The sequence below is a fragment of the Penicillium chermesinum genome (genome assembly GCF_028974085.1).
Source record: "Penicillium chermesinum strain IBT 19713 chromosome Unknown utg000008l:1.0-1752722.0:1.0-1753981.0, whole genome shotgun sequence".
NCBI classification, from domain to species: domain Eukaryota; kingdom Fungi; phylum Ascomycota; class Eurotiomycetes; order Eurotiales; family Aspergillaceae; genus Penicillium; species Penicillium chermesinum.
In genome coordinates, this window is record NW_026695318.1 from 766,974 (window position 1) to 781,127 (window position 14,154).

The 14,154-nt window shown below is 49.9% G+C and overlaps 8 protein-coding genes across 8 annotated transcripts; 3 read left to right on the forward strand and 5 right to left on the reverse strand.

Moving 5' to 3' along the window:
• Positions 1 to 471: 471 nt before the first annotated feature.
• On the reverse strand, positions 472 to 1,953 carry N7468_010074 (putative protein kinase; the record flags this gene model as incomplete). Its single annotated transcript, XM_058479369.1, has 5 exons — positions 472 to 623; positions 701 to 893; positions 947 to 1,251; positions 1,312 to 1,646; positions 1,709 to 1,953. 5 exons carry the CDS (start codon positions 1,951 to 1,953, stop codon positions 472 to 474), a joined length of 1,230 nt encoding a protein of 409 aa, XP_058325937.1.
• A 645-nt stretch (positions 1,954 to 2,598) lies between these two features.
• On the forward strand, positions 2,599 to 2,814 carry N7468_010075 (uncharacterized protein; the record flags this gene model as incomplete). Its single annotated transcript, XM_058479370.1, has 1 exon — positions 2,599 to 2,814. One exon carries the CDS (start codon positions 2,599 to 2,601, stop codon positions 2,812 to 2,814), a length of 216 nt encoding a protein of 71 aa, XP_058325938.1.
• A 1,036-nt stretch (positions 2,815 to 3,850) lies between these two features.
• Positions 3,851 to 4,994, reverse strand: N7468_010076 (putative cell wall organization protein/glutathione transferase (Gto3); the record flags this gene model as incomplete). Its single annotated transcript, XM_058479371.1, has 3 exons — positions 3,851 to 4,012; positions 4,069 to 4,533; positions 4,602 to 4,994. The coding sequence occupies 3 exons, from the start codon at positions 4,992 to 4,994 to the stop codon at positions 3,851 to 3,853; spliced, it is 1,020 nt and encodes a 339-aa protein (XP_058325939.1).
• Positions 4,995 to 5,806: 812 nt separating this feature from the next.
• Positions 5,807 to 7,360, forward strand: N7468_010077 (Mur ligase; the record flags this gene model as incomplete). Its single annotated transcript, XM_058479372.1, has 5 exons — positions 5,807 to 5,839; positions 5,891 to 6,019; positions 6,079 to 6,995; positions 7,048 to 7,208; positions 7,278 to 7,360. The coding sequence occupies 5 exons, from the start codon at positions 5,807 to 5,809 to the stop codon at positions 7,358 to 7,360; spliced, it is 1,323 nt and encodes a 440-aa protein (XP_058325940.1).
• Positions 7,361 to 8,052: 692 nt separating this feature from the next.
• On the forward strand, positions 8,053 to 8,350 carry N7468_010078 (uncharacterized protein; the record flags this gene model as incomplete). The annotated part of the gene is made up of 2 exons (XM_058479373.1): positions 8,053 to 8,154; positions 8,180 to 8,350. The coding sequence occupies 2 exons, from the start codon at positions 8,053 to 8,055 to the stop codon at positions 8,348 to 8,350; spliced, it is 273 nt and encodes a 90-aa protein (XP_058325941.1).
• A 222-nt stretch (positions 8,351 to 8,572) lies between these two features.
• On the reverse strand, positions 8,573 to 10,213 carry N7468_010079 (uncharacterized protein; the record flags this gene model as incomplete). Its single annotated transcript, XM_058479374.1, has 3 exons — positions 8,573 to 9,231; positions 9,295 to 10,008; positions 10,084 to 10,213. The coding sequence occupies 3 exons, from the start codon at positions 10,211 to 10,213 to the stop codon at positions 8,573 to 8,575; spliced, it is 1,503 nt and encodes a 500-aa protein (XP_058325942.1).
• A 999-nt stretch (positions 10,214 to 11,212) lies between these two features.
• Positions 11,213 to 11,992, reverse strand: N7468_010080 (ubiquitin-conjugating enzyme E2; the record flags this gene model as incomplete). Its single annotated transcript, XM_058479375.1, has 3 exons — positions 11,213 to 11,520; positions 11,611 to 11,751; positions 11,962 to 11,992. 3 exons carry the CDS (start codon positions 11,990 to 11,992, stop codon positions 11,213 to 11,215), a joined length of 480 nt encoding a protein of 159 aa, XP_058325943.1.
• Positions 11,993 to 12,444: 452 nt separating this feature from the next.
• Positions 12,445 to 14,140, reverse strand: N7468_010081 (serine/threonine-protein kinase; the record flags this gene model as incomplete). The annotated part of the gene is made up of 5 exons (XM_058479376.1): positions 12,445 to 13,226; positions 13,279 to 13,435; positions 13,489 to 13,699; positions 13,757 to 13,808; positions 14,134 to 14,140. The coding sequence occupies 5 exons, from the start codon at positions 14,138 to 14,140 to the stop codon at positions 12,445 to 12,447; spliced, it is 1,209 nt and encodes a 402-aa protein (XP_058325944.1).
• Between the last annotated feature and the right edge of the window lie 14 nt (positions 14,141 to 14,154).

The window sequence follows — 14,154 nt, forward strand, 5'->3', positions numbered from 1 at the left end:
TATGAATTGAACGAACTTTCACATTCTACGCTGGTTGTAACCGTAATTTCGGCGCTAAAGCCCTGATCAAAGCTCACGTTTAACGATGCCCAGGTAATATAAACCTCAATTGGAGAAAATGTTTCAAATCTTCTGCGCGCTATTCACTTCAATTCCCCTCTCCTTTCTCTTTTTGTGTGTACTTCTCTCCTCTCACCTGCAATTTCTCAATTTGGCTATCCGTCATCACAACATTCTTTCTTCTCGTCCTTTGGCATCTCGGTCAACCAAAGATACGGAGCATACTATCCGGGTGCCTTGTGATAAGCAAATCCCTTTTTAATTGGCCAAACAACACTGTCCATCCCAAATCAAGGCACCCCCCCCATGTCTACTACAAGAATTACTGGTGACACGCGCCGTCACACTCTGCCTGAAACGATGAGGGAAGGCAAGAAGAATAGATCTAAATATAGCTAAGTTTACATTGATTTACATATGGCTATGTATCCATTCGTCTTCCGCTAGCTCCTTGGCTGAGCTACGCTTACCGGGCTCCCATTGTAGCATTTTGCGCATTAAACGCAGAAAAGATTCTCTCTCCGCTTCCCCCTCGAGAGTATTTTCCCTCTTTTCAAGCGGTACTAAACCCGTCAGTAAATCTGGATTCAGGAATTCGCCTGGAGTGACCTCGTTAGTGGATCTGGATGCCAAAATTCACCATATACTTTGAGAATAAGAAACTTGCCTTCACTCGAAAAGAATTTGTCTTTCAACTCCGCTTGGGTAAGAAGGCTAGGAGGCGGGGGGCCGAGAAGATTGATTATCTCGGCAAGATGAGCTCGGCTCCGGTATCTTTCAAATTCGGGGTCTTGGCCTGTAAATAAGGACCCGCCTTCGTATATATCCCAAATCTATAATATAGCTATAAGCGATTATCGGATCGTGATCTAGCTGTTAGTCTTACCATGCATCCCACATTCCATATATCGGCGCTAGAAGTCCATGGAACGCCCAAAATCACCTCAGGCGCTCGGTAGATCTGAGGTTGAATGAATACCGAGTGGTATTGATCACCGTGTATGGCTGAACCAAAATCGCAAAGGATCGGGGAGCTGACTTGTTTGGGTATTTTGAGTTCCTGGGACATGTAGATTATTCTTCCGTCCTCTACCTCTTTCCTTGGAACGGGTGTTTGAAGTTCGTACTCTTCAAAGTTAGTGAAGACTGAATCATCCTTGATTCCGAACATGATGTTATCAGCCTTGATATCTAATAGAAAAATAAGTAAGGAGATTATAAAGGCCCGAGGTGATAAACAAAGCCACGAACCAGTATGTGCAATATGGCACTCTGTATGGAGATAATCTAATGCTAGAAATAGGCGATGAAGAACGACTGCGATCACTGGTGAGGGTAGTCTCTCTACCGGATTGCGGCGTAAGAAAGCCAAAACACTCTCCCATAACGGGGGATGTACAAGGCATCGATGCTTGTCCTGAGGACCGTCGATGTAAAACGTATCAAGTAACGTTCTTATCACGTCACGACCGGGATGACCAGTTGGAGATTGCTCCATGTATTTATACATATTGAGCTCGTTATCCACTTGTTGGCCCATGGACGAAGCCTGGACGAAGATCTTGAGCATGACATAACGCCGGTCACTATGGTAATAATGTATAAGTATCTCTGAAAAGCCAAGTTACAAAATAATGAGGAATCTCACTCCATGTCCCGTGCAAGCCACACAGTCGAGGTAGACCCAAATCCCAATTTACCGATGACTTGATACCGCTCCTTGATGACTTCTCCGATCCGAGTTGGATAATACTGCGAGGCGATATAGTCTGGGAGAGTCTCCTCTTCAATTTTGTGCGACTCGGGTATCCGAACGAAGCTGGGGTTGGAGAAATTGAGAGGTTTCCATCTCCGTCCAAGCTGGGGGAGAGATCGTAGAAGCGACGAGAACATCGTCTGAGGGAAGAAGAAGAGCGTCTGCTGGGATGGTGATCTGAATATCGAAGAGAGAACGGGACATCTTCTGAGGTAGAGTTGAGTGTATCCAAATTGTTTTGGTCGCTAAAGGGGCGCCGAGGGAGAAGATGCCGAGTTTCATCAGATCAGGTGATCTCGCTCTCGAAGATGCACTGCAAAGCGCGTATAGTCTGTCTGTGGGGTTCTTTAAAAATACATTTGACATATGTTTCCCAGCGAGTGCTTTCTGGACTATTCCTATCGGCGCTCAACCGCCAATTAGATTTGTTCTTTTCGGCGGCTAATGCCCACCCCTTCTCCCGCACTAATAATGACCCGGGTGTTTTAATTGCCAATCCACACTGCTTCACTAGCCTCTACCTAGCAGGATAGGATATCTTTTTCACCACTCTCTCCTTCTACTCCCAAGTTGGTCTTACTTGCGTCATATAGATCCGACAGTGGCATCTCATCCTGTGGGTCAAGATACGAGGGCGTGCCAGCGCGTAGACATGCTTTTTGGTTGGCGGTCATGCTGCCAGCTCTCGCCCTCCACAAAGACATTGTACCTTCGCTAGCCGCCGTGGATCTGAGAATCAAGAACGCTCCCGTTGGTCAACTGGTGAGCCACATTTCCCAACCATGCTTCGCATTCTCCGCCCGCAGTTTCTAACCTCGTCCCTGCTGATCCCAGGGCATCTCTGGTCTCAGGACAAACCGCAGTTTCTAATCACGTCGCTGCTGGGCCTAGGGCATATCTGGCCCAAGGACATTCCGCCATTCTCAATGACGGCCCCGCAGCCTTGGGAGCTTATGAGGATTATCGATGCCCTGGGAAACCAGGAGATCTATACCTAACTGGCCGATACTTAACTCGGCATCGTGCATCGACCAGTCAGTATAGATCTCCCGGTTCTCAGGGCATCGATAATCCACATAGACTCCTGACGCCGTGTAGCCGTCAGTGACTATGGAACTTATTGAGAGGAATAGTCAGTAGAATGCTTCCTGAAATCATGATGCAATTATGGGAATTCACGTAGGAAGACCTACGTAAACGGTTGTTTCCTACAGGCTCCTGTGCTATTGTGTGCAAAGGATCCAAATGTCCCATGACCGGAGCAAACAAGCCATCAAAAAAGGAACGGGCAGCTTCTTAACCAACTGCAAACTCACGCATCCTCCGTGACACCTCGTTCTCACGATGCTTTTCTGAGGGCAAGAGCCAGGGCGAACATTGCCCCCAGTATTTTTGTCGAGTGCCAGGCCTATGGCTTTCCCCTTAGTTTTCAATGGCTGGGGGGCACCAGGGATACGCTACTCGAAAGGTGGAGAAAGGACTTAAAATCGTTCTGGTCACCCATGTCAGGCGGTTCGGCTAAGAAAAGTGTTTGACGAATAAAGGGTGCCCTCGATGAATGGTGGATGTTGGATGCTCCGATACTAGTTGATACATCGGAGTTGACTGAAAAATTAACGGCAACGATACTGGTCAATAGATATATTTAATGCATAGTGCATGTGGGGCAAAAACGTATAGGTCTGCCTGCCAAGAATCCCCCAAACTTATAAAGACGGATAGTTGCCGCTATAGCGACCTCAGGTCTTTTCTGTGACATGCGCCTTCAAAAAGCCTCCACGCTATCTCTACTGAGGAATTTACTTAGTTGACGATTTCTTCCGATATTGATAATATTTAAGGGGTCTCCTAGCTCTAAGGCTTTAGTAGGTCGCTAGATGGTTGGATATTTATATTAACACAGAACGGACTCTAGCTCCCTCCCCAGCTACCTTTATTCACTATATAGAAAGTATGGCTTCTTCAGAGTTTGTAAACAGCAGAAATTATTTTTTCGCCATGTTGTAGTCCTCAGTCTGTGGACCCCTGATATTATCATACGTCCGGTAATGAAGCCTCATATTCTAGCACAGCAGGGTGTAGAACTCCCCCAATCCGCAGTTTGCTCCAATCCCGCTCCACCCCCTCTTCGATGTCTGGGAAAGGCCCCAGGGGTGTAATCGCCTTAGGATTGATATCCCCGTGGCTCTTCGTGTACTAAAGGTACGTTAGAGGATATGGAATGGTATGTAGGAGTATGAGAGGGAGCTCACATTCTCCTTGATATGCTTAAAATCAGTCGAGGCCCTCGCCGCCTCCACATCCCAGTAGACGCCCTTCAGCCAGTTATGCAGCACGGGGTAATCATGACGAATGGTGCCAAGATTGCACTTGAAATGCTGAACGTAGACTGTGTCGAAGCGCACTAGAGTTGCATACAACCGAATGTCCACCTCGGTGAAATCCTTCCCAAGGACGAAGGGACCACCGTGCTTTGCGATGATTTTCTCGAGCTTATTCAAAGCACCAAAGACGACAACCACATTCTCATCATAGACCTCCTGTGAAGGTGCAAAGCCGGCTTTGTAGACGCGCGTGTTGACATCTGATTGAATCCACGGCGTGAGCGCATCAATCTTCGCGCGCAGATGAACAGGGTAGAGATCAATGGAAGCTAGCTCTGGGGACAGCAGCTCGTTGAATGCCGTAGGGAGCCACCGCAGAAGCTCAGCGCTTTCCTTCGGGCATGATCAGTCCTATCTTTTCTTGATACTAGGATCACCAGTACATTTACGAGCAGACTTACATTATTCACAGCAACCCCTGCCTTCTTATCCCAGAGCAGAGGCACAGAGTACCTCCCCTTATACGCGGGATCGTCCCGAAAATAGACCTTGTGGAGATAGTCCTCACCAAATAACTTATCCACGGTCGCCCCGGGGTACTCATCATCTGAACCTGGAAATCGCCATCCAGGCCAGCCATTCGCATCGCCTTTTGGGTAGGGCTTCACCACACTGATATCGATGAACTCTGTGAGCCCCTTCAAATGGCGCACAAAGTTTGCGCGATGGGCATATGGGCAGAATAGGCCAATGTAGAGGTGATAGCGACCTTTTTCGGCGGGGAATTGCTCGCTCGGAATGACGCCATGCCAACCGTCAGCGGTCGCGGGGTCGTGGACCTTCGAGCTGCCCATTGTGTTGGAATATTGCGGTAAAGTGTTGGAGAGAGCGCGCAACCGATTGAGGGATGAGTCCATGGAGTCATTCGACCTTGGAGGCGTAGCGGATTGGTAATAGGTGGGTTCAATCGCAGCGGAATCGCTCCGCGCTGACGCAAGCTTTGAAGTGACTTCGTCTCTGATTGACTCCTTGCTGTACCTATGTGTGTGTACTTGGTATGACCGAGTCCGGTGAGCGAAAGGGGGTAACGTGAAACTCTGTATTTTGGTCTTGCTACTGGTGGTAGGTACAATCGAGTTCCTCGTTCTGGTATCTCAGGACAAACAGTGGAGCAAAACCCCCCGCTAGCCTGAAAGGATGTCAATCTCTCAATAAAGTCGCAGATCTTTATGTTAACCAATAAATCGATATGTAATCTCCGGCCTAACGATCCTATAATGCGGGTAGTATGGATCTGACCCGCCAGTCTTCAGCCAGCCAATATCAACTCCACTGATCATCTACACCCGCGGGATAATTCATGCTTCTCAAGGAAAACATCCAATCATGCTGCGCAACAGTCCAAGCGCTCCCCACAGATATCCGGGGGACAGCGGCTCGGTGTTGAACACGTATTTGATATGCAAAGCTAATCTGAGTCCAGTTTAGTACATGCATCGACGAACCTCCTCCTGCCGAGTATCTGGTTCTGCAAGCTGTCGGCGATCAAGCCACTGCAAAGTGAGATGAATCATTGGGACTCTGAAGCCCCATGCGCTTGCCCCAAGTGTTTGTCGAGTTCTGCCAAAGAACCCCTTTCGAGTCCTCATCTTTACATGGTCGAAAAATGACAGTTGTGCGCGAAGTCCCAAAATACCACGTGAGAGCCTTCGTATCGACTAAAACGAACAGCCAAGCTGACTTGTAGAAGGATACTGTGGAAAAGTTGAATTCAACCCAGTCAGGGTTCAAGGCTCTGCGTGAAAAAAGACTGGGCGGAAGACTTGACAAAGCGACTCTGGAGGATGTGAGACAATGGCTTCACCGGGTCGGACACGATGTGGGTGAACCAACCCTCCCAGAGCTCTCCTGAACCCCGGTTGACCAGTATCTTCACAGGTCAATGATCTGAACCGTCTGAACGTAGTCCATGTTGCGGGCACCAAGGGCAAAGGGAGCACTTGTGCTTTCGTCAACTCAATTCTTCAGCGCTACCAACAGTCTGTTGGGATTCCTCGTAAAATCGGGCTCTATACCTCGCCTCATCTGGTTACAGTGAGAGAGCGAATCCAAGTCAATTCGGAGCCGATCTCAGAGGAGATGTTTGCCCAGTACTTCTTTGAGGTTTGGGATGCTCTGGAGTCAAGCGCTATCAAAGAAGGGCTTGACCCTGCCCGCAAGCCCACCTACTTCCGATTTCTCACCCTGATGGCATTCCACATCTTCATACGAGAGGGAATCGATGCTGCTGTAATCGAGGTCGGGGTAGGTGGAGAGCTAGACTCTACGAATATCATTCCCCTGCCAGCAGTGACCGGCATTACGACCCTTGGGATCGATCATGTTCGTGCGCTTGGCGGTACAATTGACAAGATCGCGTGGCATAAGGCTGGGATATTCAAAGCTGGGTCTCCCGCTTTTACAGTGCCCCAGGCCCCCGAGGCTATGGAAGTGCTGCGTTCGAGAGCAGAGGAAAAAGGCGTCAAGCTGGATACTCTTGCCATCCATCCTGCTCTCTTCGATATAAGACTCCGAGTGGCGGAGGATTTTCAAAGAAAGAATGCGTCTCTTGCCATCGCGCTGGCGGCTTCTCTGCTGAATCGACTCGGTGTTTCGGTTGATATCGACTCGGAGCCTCTTCCTCGAGAGTTCATCGAAGGTCTCGAAAACATGGTTTGGAGAGGAAGATGGGAGACTCTCGTATCAGATAAACAAGTATGGCATCTTGATGGGGCCCATACGGAAGACAGTCTCAAACTATCGACCGCATGGTTTGCGCGAACTGCGACTCAAAATCAGCACAAGGATGGGCCCAGGTACTCCATGAGATAACACGACAAGAAACTGCATATCAGACAAGCCCAATAGATCCATTCCGACGGTGCTCATATTCAACCAGCAGTCAACCCGAGATTCGGAGTCCCTTCTTAGAACTGTCCACGAGACAGCATATAACGACTGCGGGATCGAATTTCAGCATGCTGTATTCTGCACGAATACCACTTATAAGGGAAACTCCTGCAAGACCGGTAGGCCTCTCTCGGGAAATGCCTCATTCATTCGAACGAGCTATGAGACCTAACACTTTAACACTGCAGACTTCGTGAATCGAAATGTCGACCCAAAAGAACTTGGGAGCTTAAGTCTGCAGACTCGTATGGCGGAGGTCTGGCACACCTGAGACCCTCGAACACAGACGGCAACGTTCCCCTCTATCGAACAGGCTATCGAACATACGGAGAGTATCACATGCGAGGCCGGACAGACATTGGTTTTGGTGACAGGGAGCCTTCACCTCGTTGGAGGTGTACTCGCATTGCTAGAAGGAAAGCAGTACATAGGCTGTTGAAGAAACGAGAAAGCAATATCCGTAGGAAACATAATGGAGCTGGCAAATTTTCAATATCTCGCAGTTACTTGATTGGCGGGTGGTGGATATTCGATCGGATCCGCGTGGAGAATTCCCAGCAATGGATTGTGCCAATGACAGACGCAAGACATCATCATTACCGCGAACCCCATCAGACCACCAATGAGAGGACAGGTTTTGCACCAATGCTATACCGAGTCTCAGTAAGCACATGAGGAGTTTCCTGTTTCAAACATTCTATCTGGTGTCACGACTATGGCCTGATCTTTCGTAACGTGGCGAACTAATTTGCCGGTCGAGCGATTATCTGACGTCAAGAGCTCGAACGCATACCAGTAAATAAAATGGCTGATCTGCAGATCCCGTAGGAGGAGATCTTCCATAACAGCAGAGCTTTAATACTTCACGCTTCCAATAGCTCAAATCTTCAACGCATCCCAGGAGCCACGCAATTCGAGGAGTAGATTGAAACTTTACCAAATACCAACGCGACAGCCGCCAAAATGCCTAGTTCTGTGACCAATGGCCGTGCGGGCGCAGTCCGGTATGTCGAGGCCCAGTCTAAGCGTGACTCAAGAGCCGGACTAATCTCTATGCGAACTTCAGTACGCGTAACATGGCGATTCTCAGCGTTTCCGCCGTCCTTGCTGGGGGTGGCTCTTGTTCCGTGCCCAGTCGCCGAATTCCAAGGATGTCCTGACCTCGGACAGAGAACAGAAGATGATGAATGGGGTCAATGCCGAGGGAGGGCTTCAGACAGGACGAGCGCCAATTGTGACTAAGAGCGATAACCAGTCTTGAAGAACTAAGGAGTCTGGATGAGGGAAGGATTCTGGATGCTGTATATTAGAATGCAAATTTATCGAAACTAAACTAATGCATGCATGACCAAGAAACAAATATTAGATGCGAAACTAGTAGGAAAACAGGGGTATGCCACAGAAAGAATTGCATTAATCCAGTCAGTTCATATATATGGCCTTGCCACGATTGAAGGCGGATTGCAGAATTATGCCTCGAGATTTATGCCGCCGAATTGGTCGTGATACGGGCTTCCTTGCACTCCACCGTCTCAGCAGGGCTTAGTCCCTCAGAGGAACTCGGCAGGGTTTTGGGCTCCGGCCGATCGAATATGCGTGCCACTTCCTCCAGGGACTTCCCCTGGGTCTCGGGGAACAGGAAGTATACCACCCCGAGAAAGAAGACAAGGCATGCCACATAGACCAGGAAGTATCGCCACTGGAGCGCATCGAAAGCCACGGGATTGACATATTGATTGAAGAAACAAGCTAATGAATCAGTCGTAAGTGTAATAGCGAGACCTTTAGCGCGGAGCTGAAAAGGCAGAATCTCAGCCGGGTACGCAATGAACAAAGGCATATATGCAAAATCGTAAGCAGCGCAGAAAAGGAAGAGCATCGGGACAACGGCAATCCCAGTTTCGTAGATATCGAGCTCGGAGAATATACCTGCCATCGTCGTAGCTGCTGAGAGGAATATAAACATCAGTGTTGTTGCGCTGAGCCACAGGATACGCCGTCCATATCGGTCGGACATCTTCGCGCCTGTGACAGCGAAACCCAGATTCCAGAACTGAAGACAGCTGTTCACAATGCCTTGGTGCCGAGAATCGTGGATGCCAACAGAGGAGAGAATTGGTGGCAAATAGTACGACGTGACGCCTGTTGATCGACAATTAGAATATGAGATCTGGCAAGTGAAAAAGCGCGAGACAGCGGGCATACCGTTTCCAGTCCATTCTTGCATAAAGCCCAGCAGAATGCAAATCAAAAGGCGATGAGCATCGCCTTTAGATTGAAGGAAAGTGCGCCAGCCTGAATTGCCTTTGAGATCTGTTTCAACGTTGATGCTACTAGAGATCTGCTCAAACTCTTCCTGTACGGCAGGATCGTTCAGGTTGCCATCGGCATGGTACCGAGTAAGAACACTGCGGGCCTCCCCTGTGCGTCCCCTAGACACCAGCCACCGAGGACTCTCGGGCATGACGAGCAAGCCCAGAAGGATCGAGATCGGATAGAGCATCTGCAGAAGACAGGGTAGTCTCCATGACCAGCTGCTCGCAAGCGGAAGTGTCAGCAGGGACAAGCCCGCCGCGGAGATAGATCCGCAGAACCAAAGCGAGTTATACAAGCCGGTGAGGACTCGACGGTGTCTGGGATGTGCTGTTTCAGCGATGAGCAGGGGAGCAGCTGTTTGCGAAAAGCCAACCCCAATGCCCGTCACGACGCGAGCCGCAAAGAATACCCATACCTGTTGGACGGTGGCCTGCACAATCGCAGAAACAATAACTAAGCCTGCCCCAATTGTAATGCTCTTCTTCCGCCCCAGGATATCGGCAGCATATGACGCTGGAATGAAAGCCAGGAAGGCCCCAAGAGAAAAGGATGCGATGATAATCCCCTCAGCACTGGAACTGAGGCCGGACAGAAAGAGCTTGACTGAAGATAACAGCATCAGTACACATCACAGAGCAATGCATGGCGATGCATCGCGACACTTGAAAGACAACTCACACTCCGGCAGAACCAGCAGACTGTTGATCTGACTCGCATTATACCCCGCGGTTGCTGAAGCTGACAAAACCAGGGCAATCCCAATATTCAGCCTCCAAAGCCCCGGATCACTCACTCTTGGTAGCTTCATCGTGCACAAATGTACCCTGCAGCCATTCCTCACGCGGAAGAGGCGCCTCGACGCTACTTTATTCTACGGCTGTACCGGAGCTCTTTCTTTTCCTTTTTTCCTTTTTCTCAATTTAGGTTTCCTTTTCCCTTTTCTCTTTGGTTCTGCGTAATTGCTGGCGAGTCACCGCGTACATTCCTCACTCCGCGTGTGCCGATCCTCGCAACCAAGGCCAAAATTGCTCACCAGCAGGCTTGGAATGTAGGGTTGCGCTGACAGGCGAATCGCCAGATGGAGATCCATCGAGAGGCTCCCTGATCTGACGTCTGGGTCTGCTGATCTGCAAGGATCTTGCTGCCTTTTGGGTCTACCTCCAGCTGGAATTATGTAACCCTGAGCTTGGGATCCTCCACGGGCCCAAGGGTGCCAATCGGATGGAGGCCTCATCTAGGCGTCGGAGCGGCCGGGTGGTTTCTGTGGGACTATTTAACAGGTGATACTCTGTTTCTGGATCTCAAGGGGCGTGGGGGCCTGTATTTGGCTTTTGGAGCTTTGGGAATGACGAACGGAGTGAGGCTTGGGAGCTCGGAGCTCGAGAGCTTCCGTTCCTCGTACGCGTCCAAGTATCACGCGTCTTCGAATGCCGATATTGCCGTGGAGCGTGGTTTGAAGAATCCAAGATGCTACTAGTACACAGCTCCCTAATGCCGACATATGGAAGAGGGGCTTTGAAGCTGGGTTTTTTTTCTTTTACCATCTTGTCAACGCTTGGATTGTAACCTTCAGCGATTTTGTACTCCTGTATTAGCTATGCTAAAAGCTTGAGAGAATCCAGTGGACATAAATTAGGTTGGTCATGCAGCGTTCAGGATATTGGAAAGGACACATAAACGCCATTGAACTCCCAGAACCAGCGCCAGCAAAAATGCAAGACCTCCTCAGCGGAACGACCTGATGTAGTGGCCGTTTTGTTTCTTGTGTCGAAGTACCAAACCCCAGGAGACCATCTAGGGAAGCCCCTCATACATCGTCGTCCTCATAGACGAAGTTGATATCGCGGATACGACGGCGATTATGAGTAATAAATTCCTTGTCTCCTGGTGGTCGCTCGTCCTTGGTGTTAGCTGTCAGCATACTCTGGATGCTCATGCAGACACTTTCGGCCGTCTGCACAGGCGACCAGCCGGACCGACCCAGAAGATCGAGACAGATGATTCCATTGCTGTAGATGTGAGGGTGCATGGGGATAGGACGTGGGGTGTCGGAGTTGTCGGGGACTTGGATGAACTGAACTTCGGGAGGCTCTGAGTAGGTAAACCCCGGGTTAGCTGATAAGGACTTGAATCTGTGCTTTTTGCGCTTCCAAGTCTGATTTTGAGGTTTCATGTCTCGTGGGGTGGAGGGACGTCATCACATACCAATGGGGTACCTGTCGGAAAAGGTAAACTTTAAGCGGAAGGTCTTGTTCATGTACAATGGATTCTCATCAAGTACTTTGATGTCCATTTGCCATTCTTTCAGATCGTCGGCTTTCACAATGGAGATTCCCTGTGGGAGGCCTGCTTGCATCTATACCAAAACGAAAAGTTAGAGAGCCTTCGTACGAACCGCTGGTCGGAAGATATGCCGATGCTGCGTAAAGTATATGTTGCGCAAAACGAAGGGGTTGGCAAAATACCTTGGTAAGCTCCTATTCTCGAATAATGGGTATTAGTGACTGAGGATCCAGCATAGATGTCTTCAAGCAAACCCAACAGCTCCTACCTTACTCAAGCGCTTGTGCGCAAACCCAGTCGCCATTTTGGGAGTTTGCGCTGTCACGCGTCCAGGTCGGGGTTTCAGGATTCCACAAGGCGGTCCAGTGGAATCAAAGTGACGATGCAGCTGAGCAGATATTCAAGGCCAGTCAAACTCCAGGAGTACACCTTGTGCGCCCTGGGAAAGCCAAAAATGGAGAACCCAAACCGGTCAAGATGAAGTGGGACGATGAGCAAGGACCAGGCGGGGAAGATAAGATTGGGCCATTGCGGGCGCGTGGGCACGTGATCTATAACCTGGGGGGTTGAGCTCATACAGACACGATCAACCATGAGAAAATCGGGACGAGTGCTTTCACAGAAGCAGCGATAGACTGCATTATGTGCATTGTTAATGACTATGGGGAATCAAAAAACCGTATAAAGTAGAGAAATTACATGCTGGCCAGCATCACCATCGAACCCCGAAAACCGACGTAACCTCCAGAAATCAGATCAAGCAGAAGCAGCTTTCTCGCGGACCTCCTTTTCCATCTTGTCTCGCTCCTCGTTATCCTTCATTTCACGGACCTTGGCCAGAACTACCTCGCGGAAAATAGCACCACGGGCAATCTTGCCAAGGCTATGTTTCTTAGTGTGCCCAGAGCTCTGTTCACTTGACGCGGGAGAATCACCGGTCTCAGCAGAAGCAGCCATGGCAGCGGGGCTGGGGATATCTCCCTCCTCGCCTTCCTCCTCATCTTGCAGCTTGAGTGCTTCAATGCGGTTGGCAAGTTTGACGATCTCGATACCACGGCGAAGACGCGCCTTGGCATTGTATGCACGGATCTCAGGCAGCAGATCGCGGTCGCCAGCAGTCTTACCGGTGAGCCACTCGTGGGAAAGCGCCTCCTCGGAAGTGGGCCGCTTGGAAGGGTCGGGCTGGAGAAGACTCAGAATGAAGTCCTTAGCGTCTTGTGAAACATCTTTCCAGTAGCGCTCATGGAAGATGATGCGGCCGGTCCGGCATTCCTCGATCAGATCGGTCAAGTTTTCGGACCGGAAAGGCGAGTAGCCGCACAGTAGAGTGTAGGTGATCACGCCCAGGGACCACAGATCCACTGCCTTTCCGTGGCCTTGCTTGAGCATGACCTCGGGGGCAGCATAGCCAAATGAGCCCGCCATGCTGGTGAGAACTTCAGATGGGTTGTCCAGCATCTTGGCAATACCGAAGTCCGCTAGAACAAGCTCAGAATCGGGGGCGCGAGTGAGATATAGGAGGTTCTCGGGCTTCAGATCTATATGCATGGTTAGTAACTCTCGAACCGTGCCTGTCACACCACAACGAACCTCTGTGGACGATGTTTCGCTTGTGAAGATAGTCGACAGCATCCAGCACCTGCCGAATAGTCTGGGACGCGTCTTTCTCTGTGAATTTTCCATAGTCACAAATTCGGTCGAACAGCTCTCCACCCGTGGCCAGCTGAGTAACGATGTAGAATTTGTCCTGGGATTGGTCAATATCGTGCCACCGTGGTCGCTGGGAGATATTGGAGATACCTTTGACTCAAACCAGTCTACAAAGGAGACAATGTGAGGGTGCTTGAGATTCTGCAGCATCTTGAGCTCGTCGTAAACCATATCTTCGTTGCCCTTGACATTCTTCTTCAGAATTATCTTGACGGCAACCTTCTTGCCATCGTTCGATTCAGCTTCGCGAACAATACCGTAGGTACCCGCGCCGAGTGTGCGTCCGAACCGATAGGAGGCTCTGGAAGAAAAGGTGTCAGCATGCGCCAACGATGCACTTTTTCATTCGGGGACATACTTTTTTTCATAGCTCTCCGGCTGTCCAGACAGCTTGTTCATCATGCTAGCGACTACGAGCAATGGTATTAGTCATTTTCCAGGCCTGACCCGGGCAGTGCGGATTGGAGGGGCGGGCAAGCATGTGAAAACTCCAGGGGACTTGCGAAAACCAGACCAGAACAGCAGATAAGAAACAGAGCCAAAGCCAGGCCGACCAAATAGCCGAGAGAAGGCAAATCAGGAGATAAGACAAGCATGGTCTTTCCAGACCAATAGATCATAGCGAAATGGACAGACAATGCCAAGACCAGCGACAAAATAAGGAGAAGCAAACGAGCTAGGCGTATCGTACAGGAAAGGTGAAAGGCGATGCAGATCGCAGGAGAATAGACTCACAGCTCATGGTGTGGGTATAGG